Source organism: Palaemon carinicauda, chromosome 1 (genome assembly GCF_036898095.1).
Source record: "Palaemon carinicauda isolate YSFRI2023 chromosome 1, ASM3689809v2, whole genome shotgun sequence".
Classification (NCBI taxonomy): domain Eukaryota; kingdom Metazoa; phylum Arthropoda; class Malacostraca; order Decapoda; family Palaemonidae; genus Palaemon; species Palaemon carinicauda.
Window position 1 is genome coordinate 242,947,231 of NC_090725.1, and position 20,658 is coordinate 242,967,888.

Here is a 20,658-nt window from a genome sequence, read left to right on the forward strand (position 1 = left end):
CACTGGTCTGTTGACTTTCCTTGATCTTGATACTCGGAATTCTGATAGTGGACAAGAGGTTAGTATATATTTATTAAAACTCTGTTCTGAATTTTCATAATTTATTAAAATATCTTTCATAATTTAATGTTCTATAGAAAGAAAACATCTTTTAAAGTTAGTTATCAGGTACATAAATATTATTTATTTCCATACTGGGATAATTATATTCTTGATTGTTTAGAACTGTTAAGCCTTCAAGAAGTTAAAAATTGTATAAAGTATTTTGTAAAAGCATCAAAAGATAAGGCTTGCTTCCTAACATGGTTGTTTGTACATTTATATCCTGTAACTTAGTAGTTTACACATTTGGAAATACAGTACCTTTGTTGAAAAAAAAAGTATGCTGAAATGTTTATTCAAGAAAATACTGTAGATTTACTTTGTGTTTTATGTATGTGTTGAAGAAAGTTAAGCAAAACAATTTACTGTACTTTCTCAAATGTAGAATATTGATATGATAGGCTTGCAAATGATTTGGCTGTTTTGTAATATCTATAGAAGGTATTGGAAGAATTGGTAAAAATCTGTCAAAGTTTGATATTCATCATATTTTCTTGTTAATAATTTTTTTGCTTTTAAGGTACTGTACCCCTGTATTTGGATCTGGGATTCAAGTGTCTAAACATATAACTGTTAAAAGTAGCAATTGAAAGCTTAAAAGTTTTAAATAAATCTCAGTGGAGCTGATGAAAATTATGCGTATGATCCTAATCTTCTTTATTTACATATATTTTCAATAGATTTTTTATTGAAGTATTTCTATAAAGAGTAACAGTGCAAACTAATATTGTCTTTGGATTTAACAATATCCTATATACTATGGTTTTTCACCTCTTAATATCAATCAAAAAACATTACTCTCATACTGTATGTGTGTCTATCCTGGGGTCAGGGAAGGAAAAATAATTTGTCACGATTGCTTTTATACACAAATGACTTTCACTATTACATAACTATTAAATCACCCACTGTATGGTTACTCTTTGCTTTGCTATTAACTAGAGTACACAGCCCATGCTCTAGGCTTGATGGCATCAGTATAGCCAAAGAAATGCATACTACACATAAATAGTGGAAATCTCCTTAAGTGCTGTTCAACATTCTACTGACTATTATACATCATCCAAACACATTTTAAATGCCAGAATCCTAGGATTTATGGTTAAATATCAGGTGAATATAATACCAGAAGATATAAAAGGTATATGAAAAAATTGATTATATATTCCCCAAACAATGACATATTTATAATCAATTCCTTAGGGCTGCTTGGGGCATATAATACAATATTTATGTGTACGCTATAGCTTATTATTATTTTTTTTAATGAAGTAGAACAGGTTTGAGTAACTTTACTCATTCAGAAAGCTACATTCCATTTGCATGTATATCCCATATGTAGCTATTGCTTATCTCTTAATACCAAATACCTCAATTGATTGGTATTAAACTAAGATTGGAATTTTGTCAAAATGAGTTTTAAATATACTGTACTATATTTCTCCCTCATGTTTTCTCCTGTATTAGAGGTAGGCCAGGTAGTAGAGATTGAATGTAATACAAGTGGGGAATTTTGGTTCAGATGAATTAATATGAGAAAAGGTATAAAAAGTTAATGCTATGAGATCTGAGATGTGTTCTTATTTCTATGAAGTTCCCCAGATTTTCATAGTGCGTCTTCTCCGGAAGCTCAGTTTAATTGACTTTTACCTTTAAAATTTCTTATTTTCTTTCCTTCAATAAACACATGAACTTAGTAAAGTAAGGAACATTCTAGCAGTAAGTGGAGTGTCATTCTATTTTTCATCTTAGTTTTTTTTAGTTGGTGGGTACTGATTAGACTTACTCCAGATTGTTTGCTTATTACAGTGCATTAATCTGTCATCTTCCCCTGGTTTTCTGGCAGTTCATTATCTGCATCCCCTTGGTGTATCCTGTTTGTGGCAATACAGCTCTTTAAGTAATGTGAAAAGTAGTTTTCCTCACGGTATCTCTTGTGCGAAAGTATGTTGTAATGTCTGCTGACCAAGTTAATAGTGCAAAGCACTAAAGGGAACTTTATGTTAGTTCAGAGGGAAAGACAAGATAGACTAGGCTAGTTAATTGTAGTGGAAATGATGACAATGACACGCCTCCACCTTTAGACAATTAATGGTCTTACTGGCCCTGTTACCAAATTAACCTAACTTACCAAGTTTAGTCTTTGTTTTCAGTGTTTCTTTCAGTAAGGGTTCTGAAAGTTTACAGAGCATTTTGGATTTGAAAGCTTCTCATATTTTTTAGTTACATTAGACCCTTCTGTTGCTAAACTCTTGCTCCATTCTTAGTTGATCTATAGGACAACTAGGCTGTGAAACTTAAGACTGAGTGAGTTGTCTGGATCCTAATATCCCTCCATTCACTAAAGTGAGCACTTGAATGGTGTCGCATATCGTGTGATTCCCTTAAACCTTGTTTGGGTGAACAAAATTTCAAGTAAACTCAATCATTTGCATCATACTTCATTTGGCAGTGTGTTCCACTAGATCATCACAAATTATTTCAGCCAAGTAAATGAAGGATGTTGGTCGTTCTGTTTACAATAGTGCACTCTTCACAACAGTATTTAAAACATCGAGCTTTACTTTTGCAAAATACTTAACAAATACAGTATGGAAGATATCTTGAAATGCAATGAATACTTAACACAATCTGAAAGGAGACTATGTCTTTATTATTTTTTTTTTTTTTTGCACAGGGACAGTCTGATATGTCTAACCTCATAAATCCATGTGTGCACACGTGTATTGAATCCACAGTTGTAATTAATCATTTTATCAATGTAGAGGAAGATGTTTTGAGGTGAAATTTCTCTGATAAACATGGTTTAGTTCATTTCACTATTGTGAAAAATAGTTAGCGTAGCCCCTCTCTTGAAGAATTTAACAGTACTCTTTCCTGTCTTTTTTAGTTTAGGTTAGGCCAGGCCACCAACCCTGATGTCGACCCCATCAAAGTATCATTTATATCAAGAAATATAATTCAATCAAGCTATAGTCCAGTCCATTATTTTAAATAGTTTTACTGTATTAAACCATATGGAGTCCCTTATTTCAATCTGTATTTTTGAGAGGGTTTGTTAAGGGTAACCTAAGCCAGGTTAGTGAATCTTAACCATGGTATATTGCTTTTAATTAAATTTATCCTATCTCTTAGCTTCACTGGCAACCCACCTACAGTAGAATGTGGGAGTCAGCAATATGAATATGAGGGGAGGTTCATAGGAGTAAACAGAATTTTGATGATAAAATTTCTTATTTCTATACTCACCTGATGTACCTATACGTGGCCACCCTCCTCCCTACTGTCTCGTGTTGTCAAGAGGATAGGGATAATTCTGACTTTGAAACTGAGGAAACAGAGAGAGAGAGTATGGCGCATCACCATGAAATTTTACAGTTAAAGGCCGATTAAACCTATCTTCTTTAGTAAAAGCCATATGAACATCAGTGAGTATAGAAATAAGAAATTTTATTGTTAAAATTTGGTTTTCTACGATAGAATTTATTTAAATTTATTATTTCAACACTACCAGTATTCATTGGAATGCTCACTCTTCTTTCCACTTATTGTAGTTTTCTAAAATAAAATAAAGATACTTGCCAAGCAGTACTATGATTGGATAATGGTGGTTTCACAAACCTACCTTCTGCAGGTATTAAAGTGGCTGTTAATAGTAGTAGTGGTACAGTAGTTATAGTAGTGGTTATAGTAGTATATACTCAGAAAATTCTTGTGAATTTAGATAGTGTTTCAAAGCTTTATTTCAAGAAGAATGTACACAGTAATATTTAGTAAGTATTGAAGTTGTTGATTTTATCATAAATATTCATTTTAGAGAGGAGTTTGATATTTTTCAAGATAAAGAGGTAAAACTGTAACTTACTGTATTTTGTATTATTTAAAAGAAAGATTAATGTTGCTGTAATTTACTTGTTCCACATTGACATCTTTTCCTTGACTATGAGAATGCTAATGGGCAGTTAGAATGAGAGAGATTTGCTCCTTCAGGTAATAAGTTTTGCAGTATAAGGTAATCAAATCTTTCTAGGCTCAGATAAATTCTTGTTCTTGGTTATACAATTTTTTTACAAATTTGATCCAAAGCTTCAGATATGCGTTGTTGTATAACTTCTGAGACTGATTTTTTTACCATATTGAATACTCTATTTTAATGAAATTTATTTTCTAGGTGATGGGATCCATCTTGAAATTTGAACGTAAAGATGTCTGGGATATGTGTTGGGCTCAAGACAACACTGAACTCTTTGCTATGATGGAAAAGACTCGCATGTATGTGTTTCGTAATATGGATCCAGAAGAACCTATTGCAAGCTCGGGTTATCTTTGCAGTTTCCAGGTAGGTATTTTTTAACATTTAGGAAATTACACTTAAAAGAGAGGTGTTCCTTGGTGGATATGTTTATCTAAATGGTGGAAGGAACTCATTTGCAATAAATTATTATTATTATTATTATTATTATTATTATTATTATTACTATTATTATTATTATTATTACTATTATTATTATTATTATTATTATTAAGGAATTTTGACGAAGGAAAAACCTATTTCTGGGAAGAGACCTGTGACGCCCGGTGAAAAGGGTCCTTCTTTACACTTTTCTGATATAAATCTTCCAAATATACCAGAGAAAGATAAAAGCATGGAATGCAGAGGTTACTACCCTCGCGCGAGCACCTTGTGGGTGTCGTGTATACAAAAGGGGCATGTGAAAACCACTATTCACAGGCTGTCTTCCATTTAGATAATTCCTTCATCAAAGGGAAGGGCCATAACAGAGGCCCTCGAGAACACACTTGGACCACGCCACCGACACCTAACACGCGCCTCCTCTAGGACATCCTTCTGCAAGAACATATGGCTTGGCAAGGAAAGGGTGGGTCCGTACAAAATAACCGGAAAGGGTTTCACCGGGTGTCACAGGTCTCTTCCCAGAAATAGATTTTTCCTTCGTCAAAATCCCTTTTCTGGGGCGACCTGTGACGGCCGGTGAAAATGTACCAGAGAATGCCTTCCAAGCCCAATAAAGTAATAACATAATGAAGAGAATACAAACTCCATGTAAGACAATAATATAATATAATACTGTAAGTAAACATAAAAATTACAAACTAGCCAAAGGACATAGGGAACGTAAGGCTAAATAAATATGAAGACAAGGAAACATCTGAGTGTCCAATTGCAAAAGGCATCAAATATTACATGTCTAAGCATATCTAAACATTAAAGGAATGGTAAATACAATAACAGATAAACCATAGGAATTAAACATGGTAAATATCTTAGGGCTAACGAACCACCCAGGAGAGTGGCGACGTGGTGTGAGTGGTGGGTAGGAGGGAGAAGAGAAGAGATGGAAGAAAGGAATAAGCCGAGATTAATGGGGAGAGATAAGACTCCCCGCTGCAACCGTTGGGTATTTAAGGGCCTGTAAGTTCTTTAGATTGTGGCGTTTGAAAACCATAGGAGATTTCCAACCCGTATATTTTTTAAGGTCATCAAAGTCCATGTTCTGGAAGTAATTGATGGAGGTAGCTACTGACCGTATACCATGAGCATGGGGAAATTATTCCGGGTTAGCATGTTTAATGAAGTAGAGGATTTGTTGTCTGATACCTTGAATGGAAATAGTACCTCCTTGTTCCCTGATAAACAAGGAGCCAGACGAGCGGGTGGCAGTTCTAGCTAAAAAGGCCCTGAGAGTAGTGACTGGACACAGAGAAGGATCCTGGGGAAGAGAGATAATCTTTCAAGGGGACCACCTATCTTGCGGATCCTCATTTTTAGCTAGGAAAGCTCTGTCTGGAGAAAGGAGTACTTCGCCTGAAGGGAGGAAATCTATGTTTTCCGGGTTTCGTGAGAGAGCTGCTAGTTCTGAGATTCTAGCACCTGAGGCCATAACCGTTAGAAATAAAGTCTTCCTAAGAAGAGTGATATAAGAGCAGGATTCATTGTCCGTGTTCGACGCAAGTTTGAGGACATCGTTCAGAGACCAAGAGACCTTTTGCGGCCGAACCGAAGGTCGAAGCCTAGCATACACTTTTGGAATAGATGAGAAATAGGAATCTGCCAGGTTAATGTTAAACCCAACAAGGAAGATCTTCTTCAAAGCTGACTTGATGGTGGTTATAGTGCTAGCTCCTAGGCCTTTGTCAAATAGGAACCTAAAGAACGAGATGGCTAAATTCGGAGACATACGAGTATGGTCTGAATTCTTTAGGAAATCTGCTAGTTTCTTAACGGCCGAATCATATTGACGAATTGTCGAGTCCCTTTTGTCTGATTCGATGAAGAGAACGTTTTCCGGGTCAATGTTTGCGTCTCTACGAGCTGCAAACTTCATGAAGTCCACAAAGTTAAGGTTTTGGCTATCCTTGAGGAATCTGACACAGTCTGAGTTTGGATTACTTGGGTCAGTTTAGGGAATGGGATCCGGAAGGGACGGAGTTTCAACTCGAGGAGGAGAGGAAACCAACTGCTCTTTGGCCAGTGAGGTGCTACTAAAGCCACTGCCCCCCGGAAGGAGCGTAGTTTGTGTAAAACTTTCATTAGAAGATTCACTGGGGGAAATAGGTAAATCTTCTTCCAATGGTTCCAATCCAGGGTTAATGCGTCTATGGCATAAGCCTGAGGGTCCAGGTTTGGTGTTACATAACAAGGAAGTTTGTGATTCATCTGAGTTGCGAATAGATCTACCTGGAGGCCTGGAACCAGCCTGAGTATCCACCGGAATGAAATTATGTCTAGAGACCATTCTGATTCCAGTGGTTTCGTCCTGGGTAGTGAGTCCGCTATCACATTCTGGACTTCCGCTAGGTGAGTTGCTGACAGGAACCAGTTCTTTTCTGTTGCCAAGGTGAAGATAGTGACCAGGATCTGATTCAGGTTGGGTGACTTGGATCCTCCTCTGCTGATGCAGTGTACTACGGCTGTGTTGTCTGACACTACTGTACTCTGATGTGGGTCGACCTCGGAGGAGAGAGTCTCTTCAGGGTCAACAACACTGCCATGGCTTCGAGAACATTGATATGGAAGTGTTTAATGGCGGGTGACCAAGAGCCCTGAAACATCTGATGTTCGGAGTAACCCCCCACATCCACTCAGAGACGCGTCTGTATGAATTGTCACTTGTGGAGGTGGGAATTGTAGAGGAACCGATTTGGAGAGGTTCTTTGGTTCGGACCATGGGTGTAGTCTCATTTTCAAGACAGAGGGGATCTTCGAGACCTTGTCTCTTAAAGGTACTGTAGCTCTCTTTCTCCAAACTCGATTGATGTCTTCGAGTTTGGCTTTTAATAGGCGATCTGTTACTGAAGCGAATTGGAGAAGGCCGAGGATTCTTTCTAAGGCTCTTCTGGACACCTGTTTGTGTTTCAGAAAATTCTTGATCTTGGAAGCTATTTCTCTTACCTTTTTGGAAGGGAGAGACAGCTTGTGGTTTGAAAGGTCCCACTGAATGCCTAACCATTCGAAGTGGCCTGATGGTTGCAGGCGAAACTTTTGGAAATTGACCCGAAATCACAGGTTGTCGAGAAATCAAAGTACTTCCTTCATTGCTCTGTTGCCTTCTATGGCCGACCGGGCCCAAATGAGCCAACCATCCAGATAAGCAATGATCTGTATCTCTTGATTCCTGAGTTGTTCTAACACTGTCTCTCCCAGTTTCGTGAACATCCTGGGATCAATGTTGAGGCAGAAGGGCATGTCTTGAGCGCAAAGGCTTTCCTGCCTAGACAGAAACCTAGGTAAGGAGAGAAGTTTCGAGCTATTGGTACATGATAATAGACATCGGTAAGATCGATAGAGGTGGTGACGGCCCCACGGGAAAGTAAGGTCCGTACCTGAGAGATAGTCAACATCCGGAACTTGTCGCAGAGGATGTAAGAATTTAGCTTTGACAAGTCCAGGACCACTCTCAATGCCGACGAGCCTTTCTTCGGAACTGTGAACAGGCGGCCTTGGAACTTAAGCGATCGAACCTGTTTGATTGGTTTTTTGTTGAGTAACTCTGTAGTGTACTCTTTCAGGATGGTAGTGGGTTTCTGGAAGAAGGTCACTGGTGGAGGAGGAAAACCTTGTGACCATTTCCACCCCATACCTTTGGAGATTATGCTGTGAGCCCACAGACTGAAGGTCCAATGGTCTCGAAAGTGGTAAAGTCTCCCCCCTACCGGGACTACATCATTGCGAGGGAGTGAATCTAGGTCCTTTCCCTCCCTGAGCACCCCTTGTCCTAGGTCCGCCTCGTTGGCGGAACTGTCCTCTACCCCTATAGCTACCTCTCTGGTGTCCACGAAAGGAACCTGAGGGTTCGTAGCTAGGGTTGTATGCAGGCGTGGGCATCCAAACGGGGTTGGGTTGTGTACCTGGGGGAGCAGTGAGGTAGACCACCTGTTGAGGGGGATTCGGTTGCAGAGACGTCGAAGCAGAGGGAGACTGTGATGACGAGTGGGTAACTGACGATTGATGGTAGTGACCCCGGTTCGTCTTGTAAGGGGTAAATCTCTATTTCTTCTTGAAGAAAGCTTGCTTTTGGGCTTCGACCTTCCTTTTGGCAGTGAGGCCCCACCTCACTTGCAAATTTTGGTTTGCTCTCGCAGCGTCTTGCAGAACCTTGTTCACCTCCTCCTGAGGAAAGAGGGTTTTACCCCAGCAGGAGGAAGCTATCAGCCTGTTCGGTTCATGTCCGATCGAGGCCTCAGATAGAATGTATTTCCTGCAACTAACCTGAACTGAGCAGAACTCGTGTAGGTCGATTTGGAAGGACAGAGACAGGTTCTTCGTGAATATCCGAAACAAGGTCTCAGTCGGATAAAGCGAGGCTAGAGACTCCGCAGAGGTAATGGAGTGGAGAGACCTAGCTAACCTATTCCGTGCCTCAAACTCAGTTTTGAGAAGATTCTCCGGTAATTTGGGAAGCTTCTCGGAAAACAGATTAGAGGCGCAGTCTGGGTCTAACTTCCCTACTGTGAAAGTAGGGGAAGCATCGTCCCAGGTAGTGGAGGTACTCGGGATGAGCATGGAGGTGGGGTCCGTCTCTTTAAGAGCCGGCATGGCAGAACCTTCTTTGACAGCTTGAAAAGTAAGACCTGCCACTTTACCCGTAATAGGTAAGGTAATAACGGGAGCAGTTGTAATTATGGTGTAGGCCCCTTTGTGTGGGGTGAGCTTGGAATTAGCGCACCCCCAGTCCGACAACGTCCTGGCCCAGACAGCTTGGGCCTGCTCTTTAGGAAATATTACCGTTTCCTTCGGTACCTTGTCTAACCTAACCAAGGCATGTTCTTTCAAATGGACGAAGCCGTTGAATAGGAAATTTAGTCCCGGAGGGTAAAATTCTAGGTCCTCTAGAGGGCGGGTGCCTATGCCCTCCAGAGTTATGGCAACATCTATATATGGAGCATGTAAGGCAAACCTCCATGGGTTGTTTTTATCGAAGGGGGGTAACTTCAATGTGTCTGGGGCTGAAGGAGGAGGCATCTGAGTTCCTGAACGGATCAGATTCGCCACCATATCTTTGAGCTCCGTCATAGCTCCTTGGCTTGCCCTAGAATGTTGTTGTACCTGCTGTTGTATCTGCTCTTTAACAATATCCCTGATCAGGTCGGCGGAGAAGGAGGGATCCTGAGCACGATCCGCTGACGAAGCCCTGGACTTAACGGACTTCGTCTTTTTAGTAGTCACGGTTTTATGTAAAGTAATATGAACATCAGGATCCTTTGAGGGTCCAGGGACCGGTGACGCATATAATGGCAAAGCTGAAGGCTTAAAGATACGTAGTGGCTTCACCTTGGGTCGTACAGGAACGGAGGGATCCCGAGGAGAAGCCGTAGGCTTATCAAAGCCGTGAAAGGAAGAAGTAGAGGAAGGAGTGAGAGATGAAAGGGGGTCCACCAACTCATCACCACCTACCTGCTCATCCATGGGTTCGACGTCCAAATCTAGAGAGGACGCGTCCTCCGTCAATAAAACTTCTTCTTCCGTTGGGATGGTTGCTCTAACCGCCTCAATTAACGGGGCCGCTGTCTCCGGTGGAACTGCCGTAGTAGTAGAGCCCGGGAATAGGTGAGAGGCCATTTATCCATCGAGGAGATAGGGTACGCCAGACGGAGCATTCCTTCCAAAGCCTGACACCCACGGACGGAGAGCAGCTCTTGCATCCCGTAGAGATTCATCATCAGCCTGAAAGAGGTGAGGGGATTAATGATGAAGCAATAAGTGATATATATATATATAAAGAGCCAATTAATTCATCGCAAAGGATACCAAAAGGAACAAACTAGAACCAACTTACATCATCGTTCAGGAGTAGGGATGACAGCTCGTAGCAGAGCGTGCATGACTCCGGGAACCATACCATGTAGGTGGCTTGTCCCTGTTTCCAAAAGAAGGATATGGCGCAATGCGCATGAGACCGGCATAGGTCATGGCCCAGGGGATCATTAAAAGCAGCGGGGCAGCCCTTGGCAGCGCAGCGGACCTTCTGTAAAAGAAAGGAGACATAAGTCTGGATGTTCCTTGAGACTCTGGTCAGTGAACAGATGAATCAAAAGAAATAGATAACATTAATTATGTGTGCCTAACATGGTTCTATAATTGCTAGCTAGAGCTACGAATTAATATATTAAAGTCAAGTAACCACGTAACATGTAACTATAAACCTCATCGGTAAAATAATGTTAACCTCGGTTCTGAACGTCTGAGTGATCTCCGGTGAAGCCGGAGATCCAATGACAAAGGTCCGTAATAATGAAATTGTGAACATCAGCGGTAAGATAATGTTAACCTCAATGCTGATCGTCTCTGTGATCTCTGGTGAAGCCGGAGATCCGGTGAAAAAGGACCGTAATAGTAAAATCGTGATTAATCATGAAAAAGGTTCGTGTGCATAAGGCCGAAGCCGGAGTCTGAGTGCCGGGTTTCACCGTTGCACTCCAAATATCTGACTAGTTACCAACCCAATGAGTATCCATTATAGGGGAGTATAACTCAAGGCGGTGAACGTTCCGAAGAGAACGGAACTACGGGTGGAGGCATAAAGCGAGCCCAAAGTAATGACTCATACACGAACGGAACCTATTAATCATGCTAGCTATATTAACAGTAACCACATCAATAAAACGTAAATATCATCAAACGTAATATCATAAACCCGTAGAAGGAGAGGGGGAAGGGATAACTCGTGAGCGTATAAAATGGAGAACGGGAAATCCACCTCTTTTTACTCGAGATTAAGAAAGAAAACGAGAAAAAGGGTAACTCGTAACTGTAGTAACAGAAAACGAGAACTCCATGCTCACGCTCTCATGGTTACATTATAAAGAACCAAAAGCACACAATAATATGATATAAGAATAGTAATAAAATTGTAATAACCAAGAACAAAGAATAACGACAGCGTAACAAATAGATATAAAGATATAGTCTAAAAATGACCACCCTCCCGAGGTGGATACTTAAACTATAACAAAGGCAAGAACGTTATTCTTCGTTCGTCCAAATTGGACTTGCTAGCAAAAAAAAAAATACCATAGTAAAAACAATAATACTGTAAAATAATGATAATAATAATGGTCATAAATGGTAAGTGATATAACCTAGATGACAGAGTACCAGATGGGCAATATTAACTTGAAATACCAGCGAAGCGAACAATGCCAAAACGGCTGCCGACACCGAGGAAGGCCAAGCCGCTCCCAAAATTAAAATCCACATTACTGGAAAGAGAACAAATGCCCGGTACTGAAAAAAAGCTGTCAAAACAAACTATGGTACTTAACATTGGTAAAGGTGAAGTAGCAGCGTCAGTCATGATGAATTAACGCCAAACACGGGAAAAAACACCGAAAGCACAAACAACACAACTAAGCGAGCAAGTCCAAAACAGAAGGATGTCCTAGAGGGCGCGCCTGTTAGGTGTTAGTGGCGTGGTCCAAGTGTGTTCTCTAGGTCCTCTGTTACGGCCCTTCCTTCATTGTTACGGCCCTTCCCTTTGATGAAGGAATTATCTAAATGGAAGACAGCCTGTGAATAGTGGTTTTCACATGCCCCTGTTGTATACACGACACCCACAAGGTGCTCGCGCGAGGGTAGTAACCTCTGCATTCCATGCTTTTATCTTTCTCTGGTATATTTGGAAGATTTATATCAGAAAAGTGTAAAGAAGGACCCTTTTCACCGGCCGTCACAGGTAGCCCCAGAAATTATTATTGTTATTATTATTATTTGCTAAGCTACAACCATAGTTGGAAAAGCATTATGCTATAAGCCCAAGAGCTCCAACAGGGAAAATAGCTCCGTGAGAAAAGGATATAAGGAAATATAATACAAGAGAAGTTTAAGAATAATAACAACATTAAAATAAATCTCACATATATATAAACCATAAAAACTTCAAAATAACCAGATGATGATACATAAGATAGAATAGTGTGCTCGAGTGTACCCTCAAGCAAGAAAACTCTACCCCAAGACAGTGGAAGACCATGGTACAGAGGCTATGGCACTACCCAAGACTAGAGAACAATGATTTGCTTTTGGAGTGTCTTCCTAGAAGAGCTGCTTACCATAGCTAGAGAGTCTCTTCTACCCTTACCAAGAGGAAAGTAGCCACTGATCAATTACAGTGCAGTAGTTAACCCCTTGAGCAAAGAAGATTTATATGGTAATCTCAGTGTTGTCAGGTGTATGAGGACAAAGGAGAATGTGGAAAGAATAAGCTAGACTATTCAGTTTATGTGTAGGTAAGGAAAAAAGAGTCGTAACCAGAGATTGGGATCCAATACAATACTCTCTGGCCAGTTAAAGGATGCCATAAGTGAAAATTGTGTGTTTATGTGAATGGTTGGATTTATGTTTAATGTGTTAATGTAGAGTTAACAGTAAATTTTACACTACAAATTTTAGTCTATTTCTTGATCATTTTTTTTTTTATAAAAGTGATGTTAAAGTTATCATGAAGTATAATTTAACCAGTGACCGGCTTTTTGTGCAATAAACTTACATCTAAATTATTGATTGGAAAACCATCTTAACTGTCATTTTGTACCATAGGCTTTATCTTGAAAACTCACAGATATGATTTTTTATTAACCTTGTGTTAGAAAACGGATTTTGAGCGAAGCGAAAAATCTATTTTTGGGTGAGATAGCCATGTTGTCCTGATGGAAGGTTCATTCAGTAGCTTCCTAGGGTATATTTGACTACAGTGGATATTCCCAGATAATTAAACTAAAGGTCTCCAGAATTCTAACTTCTGGCGCGAATATCCTTAAAATTGCCTTTAAGGATATCGCATAATAACGGGACGTATTCTTGACACGCCACATAGCTATCTGCACCCCACATAGCGTTTACGCTTCGAGGGGGAAGAAGTGGCAAGATAAGGGAGGAGCCGTTACAAAGTTCTCCTCCTCCGTTACTGTTATGGGCACTCGGATGACGTCATACCCGTCGCCATCTTGGATGACGTAGTATCCGCCCGCCATCTTCATTCCTTTTAGTGTTCGGCCAATGCTTCCAGATAGAGTAAGATTGGGAGGGAGCCTGCTAAGGCCTTTCCTAGAAAGGAGGGCGGGTCCATCAGGACGACATGGCTATCTCACCCAAAAATAGATTTTTGAGCGAATTTTTGGGCTCAGGCCATGTCGTCCTGATGGAAGTTTACCAGAGCATCAATGTATCGTGGATTTCCCAGTTGTGCCTTCGACTTCCAGACAATATTTCCTTGGTCTTTAGGACCTAAGAGACCTATGACAACATCGTTATAGTTGTTTCCGCTTAACATATACTGTAGTATGTTAATGCTTCTTGTCCCCTACAGGGAAGAGTCAAACCAGACTCTGGATAAAGTCTCTAAGTTGCATGTTACACTGAACCAACCCAGTAGTCAAAGGGGACATACAGGTCTCATTGCATGTCGGTAGCCCGAGTCTGTATCAAGTGTCGGAACAAGTTGCATTTCACTGGAAAGGTTTGCATAAGCGTGGGAACAAAAGTATCATTATTGTTCAACACATCATGCAGAAGAAGGGTAGAAAAATACTCTCACATAGTCTTTATTATAATGTTTTAGGGCGAAAAAAGACGCACAAAACCATTAGACATTTATTTAAATAAATAAATGAGGATGAGCATACATGTGAATAATGTAAAATTTGAGCATACATGTAAAATTGTAATTAAGAATCAATTAAATAACATAGGCACATTGACATCAACAGAAATATTTGTAGTACCTGAAAAGGAAAACTTGCCACACACTTCAATTTCCGTATGGAATTGTAATGTCTTTCTGAGAATGTCTCAATATACACTAGTGTACAAAACGCGGCACTAGTATTCAGTCTATGTTATATCACCTTAGTATATTAGAACAGTCCATATCGTCATCACGATGACGATCACTACTCTGTTGTGCACTAGGGCCAACATATACACCCTTTAGAATTTTAAGTCCCATAAAATTCACTGTTCCTCGCAGCACTAAGCGGCAGGTTTTAGAACACTACCTGCCGCCACCACGTATCGCTTGACTTCTTGCACTTGCTTTGCGTAGTGCTTAAAGAACACCCTGGATGACTTCCATCCAGTAAAGGAGCGAAGACTATCAAAGTCCATTAGTTGGAAAAAGTTCAGGGAAGAGGCAACCTTCCTAGGATCATGACCTGCGGGTGTACTGTCAGGATCCGCTCTGCGAATAAAGTAGGTGATCTTCGCCTGTAGTTGTTTAAGTGACAGGTTTGACCCCAATGTTTCTCCTTTAAAGAGTTGTCCTCCCCCGAAGTCTGAAGTTCTGCGAAGATAGACCTTTAGACTCTCCACTGGACACATAGAGGCATCTTCCTTCAGAGGGCAGATTCTCCAGGGACCCCATCTTTTTGTGGGTAACTCGTTCTTGGCCAGAAACGTTGGGTCAGGAAAGAGGGTGAGCTCGCCCATGTCAGCGAAGCGGATATGGCCCTCTTCCCTAGATAATGCCACAATTTCACTAACTCTAGCCCCCCGAGGCTAAAGCAAACAAGAAAATAACTTTTTGGGTCAAATTTTTCAGAGGGCAAGTTTCGTTGTCCAAGCCTGAGGCAAAATGTAGCACTTTGTCAAGAGACCATGAAATAGGTCTCGGAGGGGCCGCTGGTCTAAGTCTAGCACAGGCCTTCGGTACTTTACTACAGATTTCGTTAGACAAATCTATTTGGAAGGCATACGCAAGAGTCTTGTCAGGGCAGATTTACACGTAGTGATCGTGTTGGCTGCTAAACCTTGTTCATAAAGGTGGATAAAGAAGAACAGGCAGAAATCCATCGAGATTTCCTTCGGATTCTTTGCCTTGACAAAGGTTACCCATTTCTTCCAAGATGACTCGTATTGCCTTCTGGTAGATTTTGACTTATATTCCTCCAAGAAGTCTAGGCTTTTCTTCGAGATTCCAAACCTTTTCTTTAAAGAAAATCATGAGATGAAGGGCTCTGGTTTTGTGTGATGAAGCGAAGACAGTCAACTTCTGAACTTGTTGAGACAGAACTGGGTCCAGTAGTGGAATCGGCTTCGGTTGTAATTCCAGAATCAGTGGAACCAGTTGCTCCTGGGCCACTTGGGAGCCACTAGGGCTGCCGTTCCTTGAAAGGATCTCATCTTGGTGAGGACCTTGAGCAGAAGGTTGGGCGGAGGGAACAGGTAAATCCTGGTCCATCTGTTCTTCCAGGGACATGGCGTCCACTGCTTCCGCACGAGGGTCCTCGTACGGGGCTACGTATCGAGGAAGTTTCTTGTTGTCGCTTGTTGAGAAGAGGTCGATCTGCAGTTCCGGGACTTGTCGTAAGATGAAGGAGAATGATTCTGTGTCTAGGGACCATTCCGACTCTATCGGAGCTATCCTGAATAGAGCGTCCGCTGTCACATTGCAGAACCCTTGAAGGTGAAATGCTGATAAGTGCCATATCTTCTTCTCCCCTAGACGGAGGATGGCTAATATCACTTGGTTGAGTTGAGGCGATCGTGAGCCTTGACGATTCAGACATCTGACCACCACATCGCTGTCCAAAGTCAGTCGCACGTGGGCTGAGGGACGAGGAGACAATCTCTTTGGTGTGAGGAAGACTGCCATGGCCTCCAAGGTGTTGATGTGAAACGTCTTGAACAAGGAGGACCAAGTTCCTTGAGTCTTGCGTTGATGGGAGTGACCCCCCATCCTTTCAGCGATGCGTCCGTGTGGATGGTAACTGAGGGTAGAGGCAGTTGTAGAGGCATTGACCTCTTGAACTTGCTGGTCTCCGACCATGGCTTGAGGAGTGATCGAAGCCGAGACGGGAGTGGTCTTCTGAGATTTCTTCGAGCGTTTGATGCGTATCTTCTCCAGACTCCTGATGCATCTTTTAGCTGCGCTTTCAGCACTGGGTCTGTCACCGAAGCGAACTGGAGGGAGCCGAGCACACACTCCTGTTGACGTCTTGAAATCCATTTGGATTTGAGGAGTCTCTTGACAGACCTCGCTATTTCCCTCCTCTTCTTTAACGGAATGGAGAGACAGTGTGACTGTAGGTCCCAATGTATGCCTAGCCATTGGAACTTTTGAGCTGGAGATAGTCGAGACTTTTTGGCGTTGATCTTGAATCCTAGATGTTCCAGGAATTGGATTACTTTCTTGGATGCTTGCAGGCATTCCGTTTCCGATGCTGCCCACACCAGCCAGTCGTCCAGGTAGGCCATTACCTGGATGCCCTGTAGGCGTAGTTGTTGAACGATAGTCTCTGCAAGCTTCGTGAAGACCCTTGGGGCTATGTTGAGCCCGAAGGGCATGGCTCTGAAAGTATACTTTCTTTTCTGAAGCCTGAATCCTAGGTAGGAGGAGATCTGGCGATTCATCAGGATATGCCAATAGGCGTCCGCCATGTCTATGGAGACTGTGTATGCCTTTCTGGGCAATGGTGAATAACATCTTGAACTTGTTGTTCTCGATGAACTTGTTGAGAGGAGACAAGTCCAGGATGACTCTGAGTTCGTCGGAGTCTTTCTTGGGAACACAGAACAGCCTTCCCTGAAACTTGATGGACTTTGCTCTCTTGATCACCCTTTTGTTCAAGAGTTCTCCGGGATGCCTGAAAACTTTAAATCAATCAATCAATCAAGAGTTCTCGGACATATTCTTCCAGAACGGGGGTGGAGTGTTGAAAGAATTGTGGAAATGCTGGTGGTGATTTCTTCCAGCTCCACCCTAGTCCATTCTTGACAATGCTGTGAGTCCAGGGATCGAAGGTCCAACGATCCTGGAAGAGACGTAGTCTTCCTCCTACCGGGAGCAACTCATTGCTTCTTGTTTCCGGAGGGCTTGCCTCCTCGACCGCTTGCCCCCCTTCCTCCTCTCCCTCTGGAGGGACGTCTAGAGGAGTCTCTTCCTGAACCTCTGCCCCTGGCACGAAAGGTAGTAGACTGCCTTTCGTAAGCTGGGGTAAAGGCTGGTGACTGAGTCACCACTTGCTGGGGCACCATTTGGAAGGTGGGTTGGGCCTGCGCCACTAGCTGTGGCGTTGCGGTTACGGGAAGTTGTCGTTTTGCTGGGCGAGGTGGCAGCCTTGGTCTCTTGGATGTCTTCTTAGGCTGGGAACCCTCATCCAGAGAAGACTTCCTCTTTGCTGACATACCCCACTTCTGGAGAAGGTTCCTATTCTCAGTGGTGGCCTTGTCAACGATCTCCTTGACCAAGTCAGAGGGGAAGAGATCCTTTCCCCTCATGTTGGAAGAAATCAACTTCCGAGGTTCGTGCTTGATGGTCGCAGATGCGAACACGAACTCCCTGCACGCCTGTCGTGCCCTGACAAAGCTGTAAAAGTCCCTTGTCAGAGTTGCCAAGTGAGTCTTGGCTAGGACCATGAACAAGTCCGGGGTCTTCTGTTCCCCGGCCATTGTCTCCATGGACACCTGGAGAGAGAGAGAGAAGCAGCCAGTCTCTCCTCCGTATCCTGTTCTCTACGAAGTAGAAAATTGGATAGCTTGGGGAGGTTTTCGCTGAACTGGCGTCCAGCGATGTCAGCCTCCAACTTCCCGACTGAGAAAGTCAACTGGATGTCCTTCCAGTCTTTATCATCAGGTGGCAGAGCTTGGGAGAGGGGCCTACACTCCTCGAGGGTAGGGCAAGGCTTCCCCGCTTCCACTGCCTTCAGCACTGCCTTGAAGGATTTTTCTGCGAAGGGAAAAACCATGGTATTGGGAGCAAGAAAGGATGGGTGCTTCTTGCTTAGGGCCGGCACCTTGGGGTTGGTGTAGCCCCTTTCCTTCAGACAGCCGGCGAACAGTGCCTGAGCCTTGGAGTGGTCAAAAACGATGACCTCCTTAGGTTCCGCTTCTTCCTTGGAAGCAGGTTCCGTCTTGAGACGAACAAAGCAGTCAGGGTAGGAATCAAAGTTCGGCCAGAATTCCACATCTTCAATGGGGATGGCGCCTAGCTTGTCCGAGATGACTATCTTCCCATTGATGATAGGCATGTACTCGGCATGCTTTCATGGGTTGATCTCTGAGAAGGAGGGAAGATCCTTGATGTCGAGTTTCTTCAGAGACCCTCGTTGAAGCGATAGGCGGAGAATCTCCTTCTTGAACTCCGCGTCCCTCTGCTTGATCTTCTCGTCGAAGATCGCCATCATGGTCTGAATGGCAGCCATGGTTTCGTCTGACTTCGTAGGTAGGGGAGTGGATGAAATAGAAGGTACCGGTTCCGGGGCGGGAGTCAACGCCACTGAGCGGGATGCCACATCCTCCTCTTCCGACTCTGGAGCCACAGTAGACTCCTCTTCTTGGCCATCGGCCAAAGGGTCCTTCTCGGTGCCTTCTGACACCTCCGACATCCTATCATCTTCAATGTGGATGTCTTTCATTGCATTCGAGACATCCGAATCGATTGTCAGCTGGATGCAGGGGATCTCAGGGTGAGGTTGAGGGATTATGGCATCCGCAGATGCCCTAGGGAAAAGCATGGCTCTCATGCGCTCGTTGGGAAGATAAGGCCCCGTGGCGTTCTTCTGGGAACCACTCACCCACTTGCGTAGTTTCTCCCGAGCGGTATCCCTTGACTCCGCAGATTGTGAAGAATCAAATCCCTCACGTAACAGGTCCTTGCAGGTGGTGCATGCCTGTGGGTCCCAATACTTGAGAGACCCCTTTGTAATGGAGCAGCGGGAGTGCATACGGCACCCCAGATGACCATAGAAGTCCCTGCGACGTACGCTACAAAACGCACTCTCACAGTGGACATACTCCTCCTGTAAAGAGAAGAAAAGAATATGAGTACTATACATTGAAGCCTATCACAGTTGACTTAAAATCATATTAATTATTATAGTATTAAATCCTTTCTTAGTGTAAGCTTAGGATAGGTAAGCTGGAAGAGAATTAGGAAAGACACATACTTGTGAATCCTGCCCAGCCAATTGCTGTGACGTTTCTCTTTATTAATCCAAGGACGTTATTATAAGAGGTTCAATGGAAGATTTTAACCCGTAAGGGGAGAATAGTGTAAGCAACACATACAGTACTTCCAGGAAATTAATAATGAGAATTGGAGGGGCTGATGAACAATCAGCGTAGAAAAGGTCACCCCGACTCTGCCTTCCTCTGGAAGGAGGGTTCAAATGGAACGGGAGAGCATGTTAGTGATCAGGCTTCCATCCATCCGCAGCCGTGCCGGTAGCAGTCGGACAGGGGCAGCGGATGGCAGTCCAAGGGAGGACCGAAGAACACTCTAAAGCCAGGTTTCCCAACCCTGGGGTCGCGAACCCAAGTGGGGTCGCCAAGTGCTTTTCCTGGGGTCGCCAAAATCTCAAAATATCAAAATAAAAATAAAAATGCAAAATATGGCAGAACTCTCAGTAAAGAAAAAATATAGAAACGTATTTGGGGATTTTTATTTATCGACTTTTATATATCTATCTACAGTATTCATATATCAATATAAAAAAACTAAATTTTAATGGTGGTATCCCTGAGAGCAGTACGCATTTGATACGTGAATAGCATCACCGTCCACGTCCAATCAGGCAGCCACTCCAGCTGTACTGCCGCAGCGGGAAACGCTGTCTACTATTTGTTCGTCTTATATAGTTGATGCATTTATACCTGTATAGTGATTTCGAATGTGCTGCATAGGTTGCACTCAGTCCTTGTTTCTCTAAAATTCTTAATTACTCACGAAAAAGTAGTATGCCAACAATAGAAACTGAGTACTTCCCTTGCTGACGAAGTATTGCACCACAGTATGTCAGTGAGTGATAGCCTATCACAGTATTCATAATTGAGGCTTCTAAAACCACATGGTCACCCTCCCCCCATATCTAAAGAGAGAGATGGGCAAGGGAAGAGGAAGAGAAGAAGAGGGGCACTTTTCATGCCCTCTCCTCCTACATTTTACCCTTTCCCTTCGCAACCCTTTCCTTGCTCCTCTCCCCCCTTCCCCGTCTTTACAGGCCCCTTCTCCCCTTGCTTCTTTTTTACCCCTGCCCTCCTCTCCTCCTCCTCCTTGCCCGCCCCCCCTCCCCTCCTCTTCGATATTTCCTTGCCACTTCCCT

General features: G+C 42.8%; 1 protein-coding gene across 1 annotated transcript in view; it reads left to right on the forward strand.

The window, feature by feature from the left end:
* The window catches only part of Oseg4 (intraflagellar transport protein Oseg4), an 821,277-nt gene that overhangs the window by 613,532 nt on the left and 187,087 nt on the right, over positions 1-20,658 (forward strand). Inside the window, 2 exon segments of the mRNA XM_068388427.1 lie at positions 1-58; positions 4,274-4,441. The exon segment at positions 1-58 is cut by the window's left edge and continues 21 nt beyond it. Of these exon segments, the coding sequence (XP_068244528.1) occupies positions 1-58; positions 4,274-4,441 (226 nt within the window).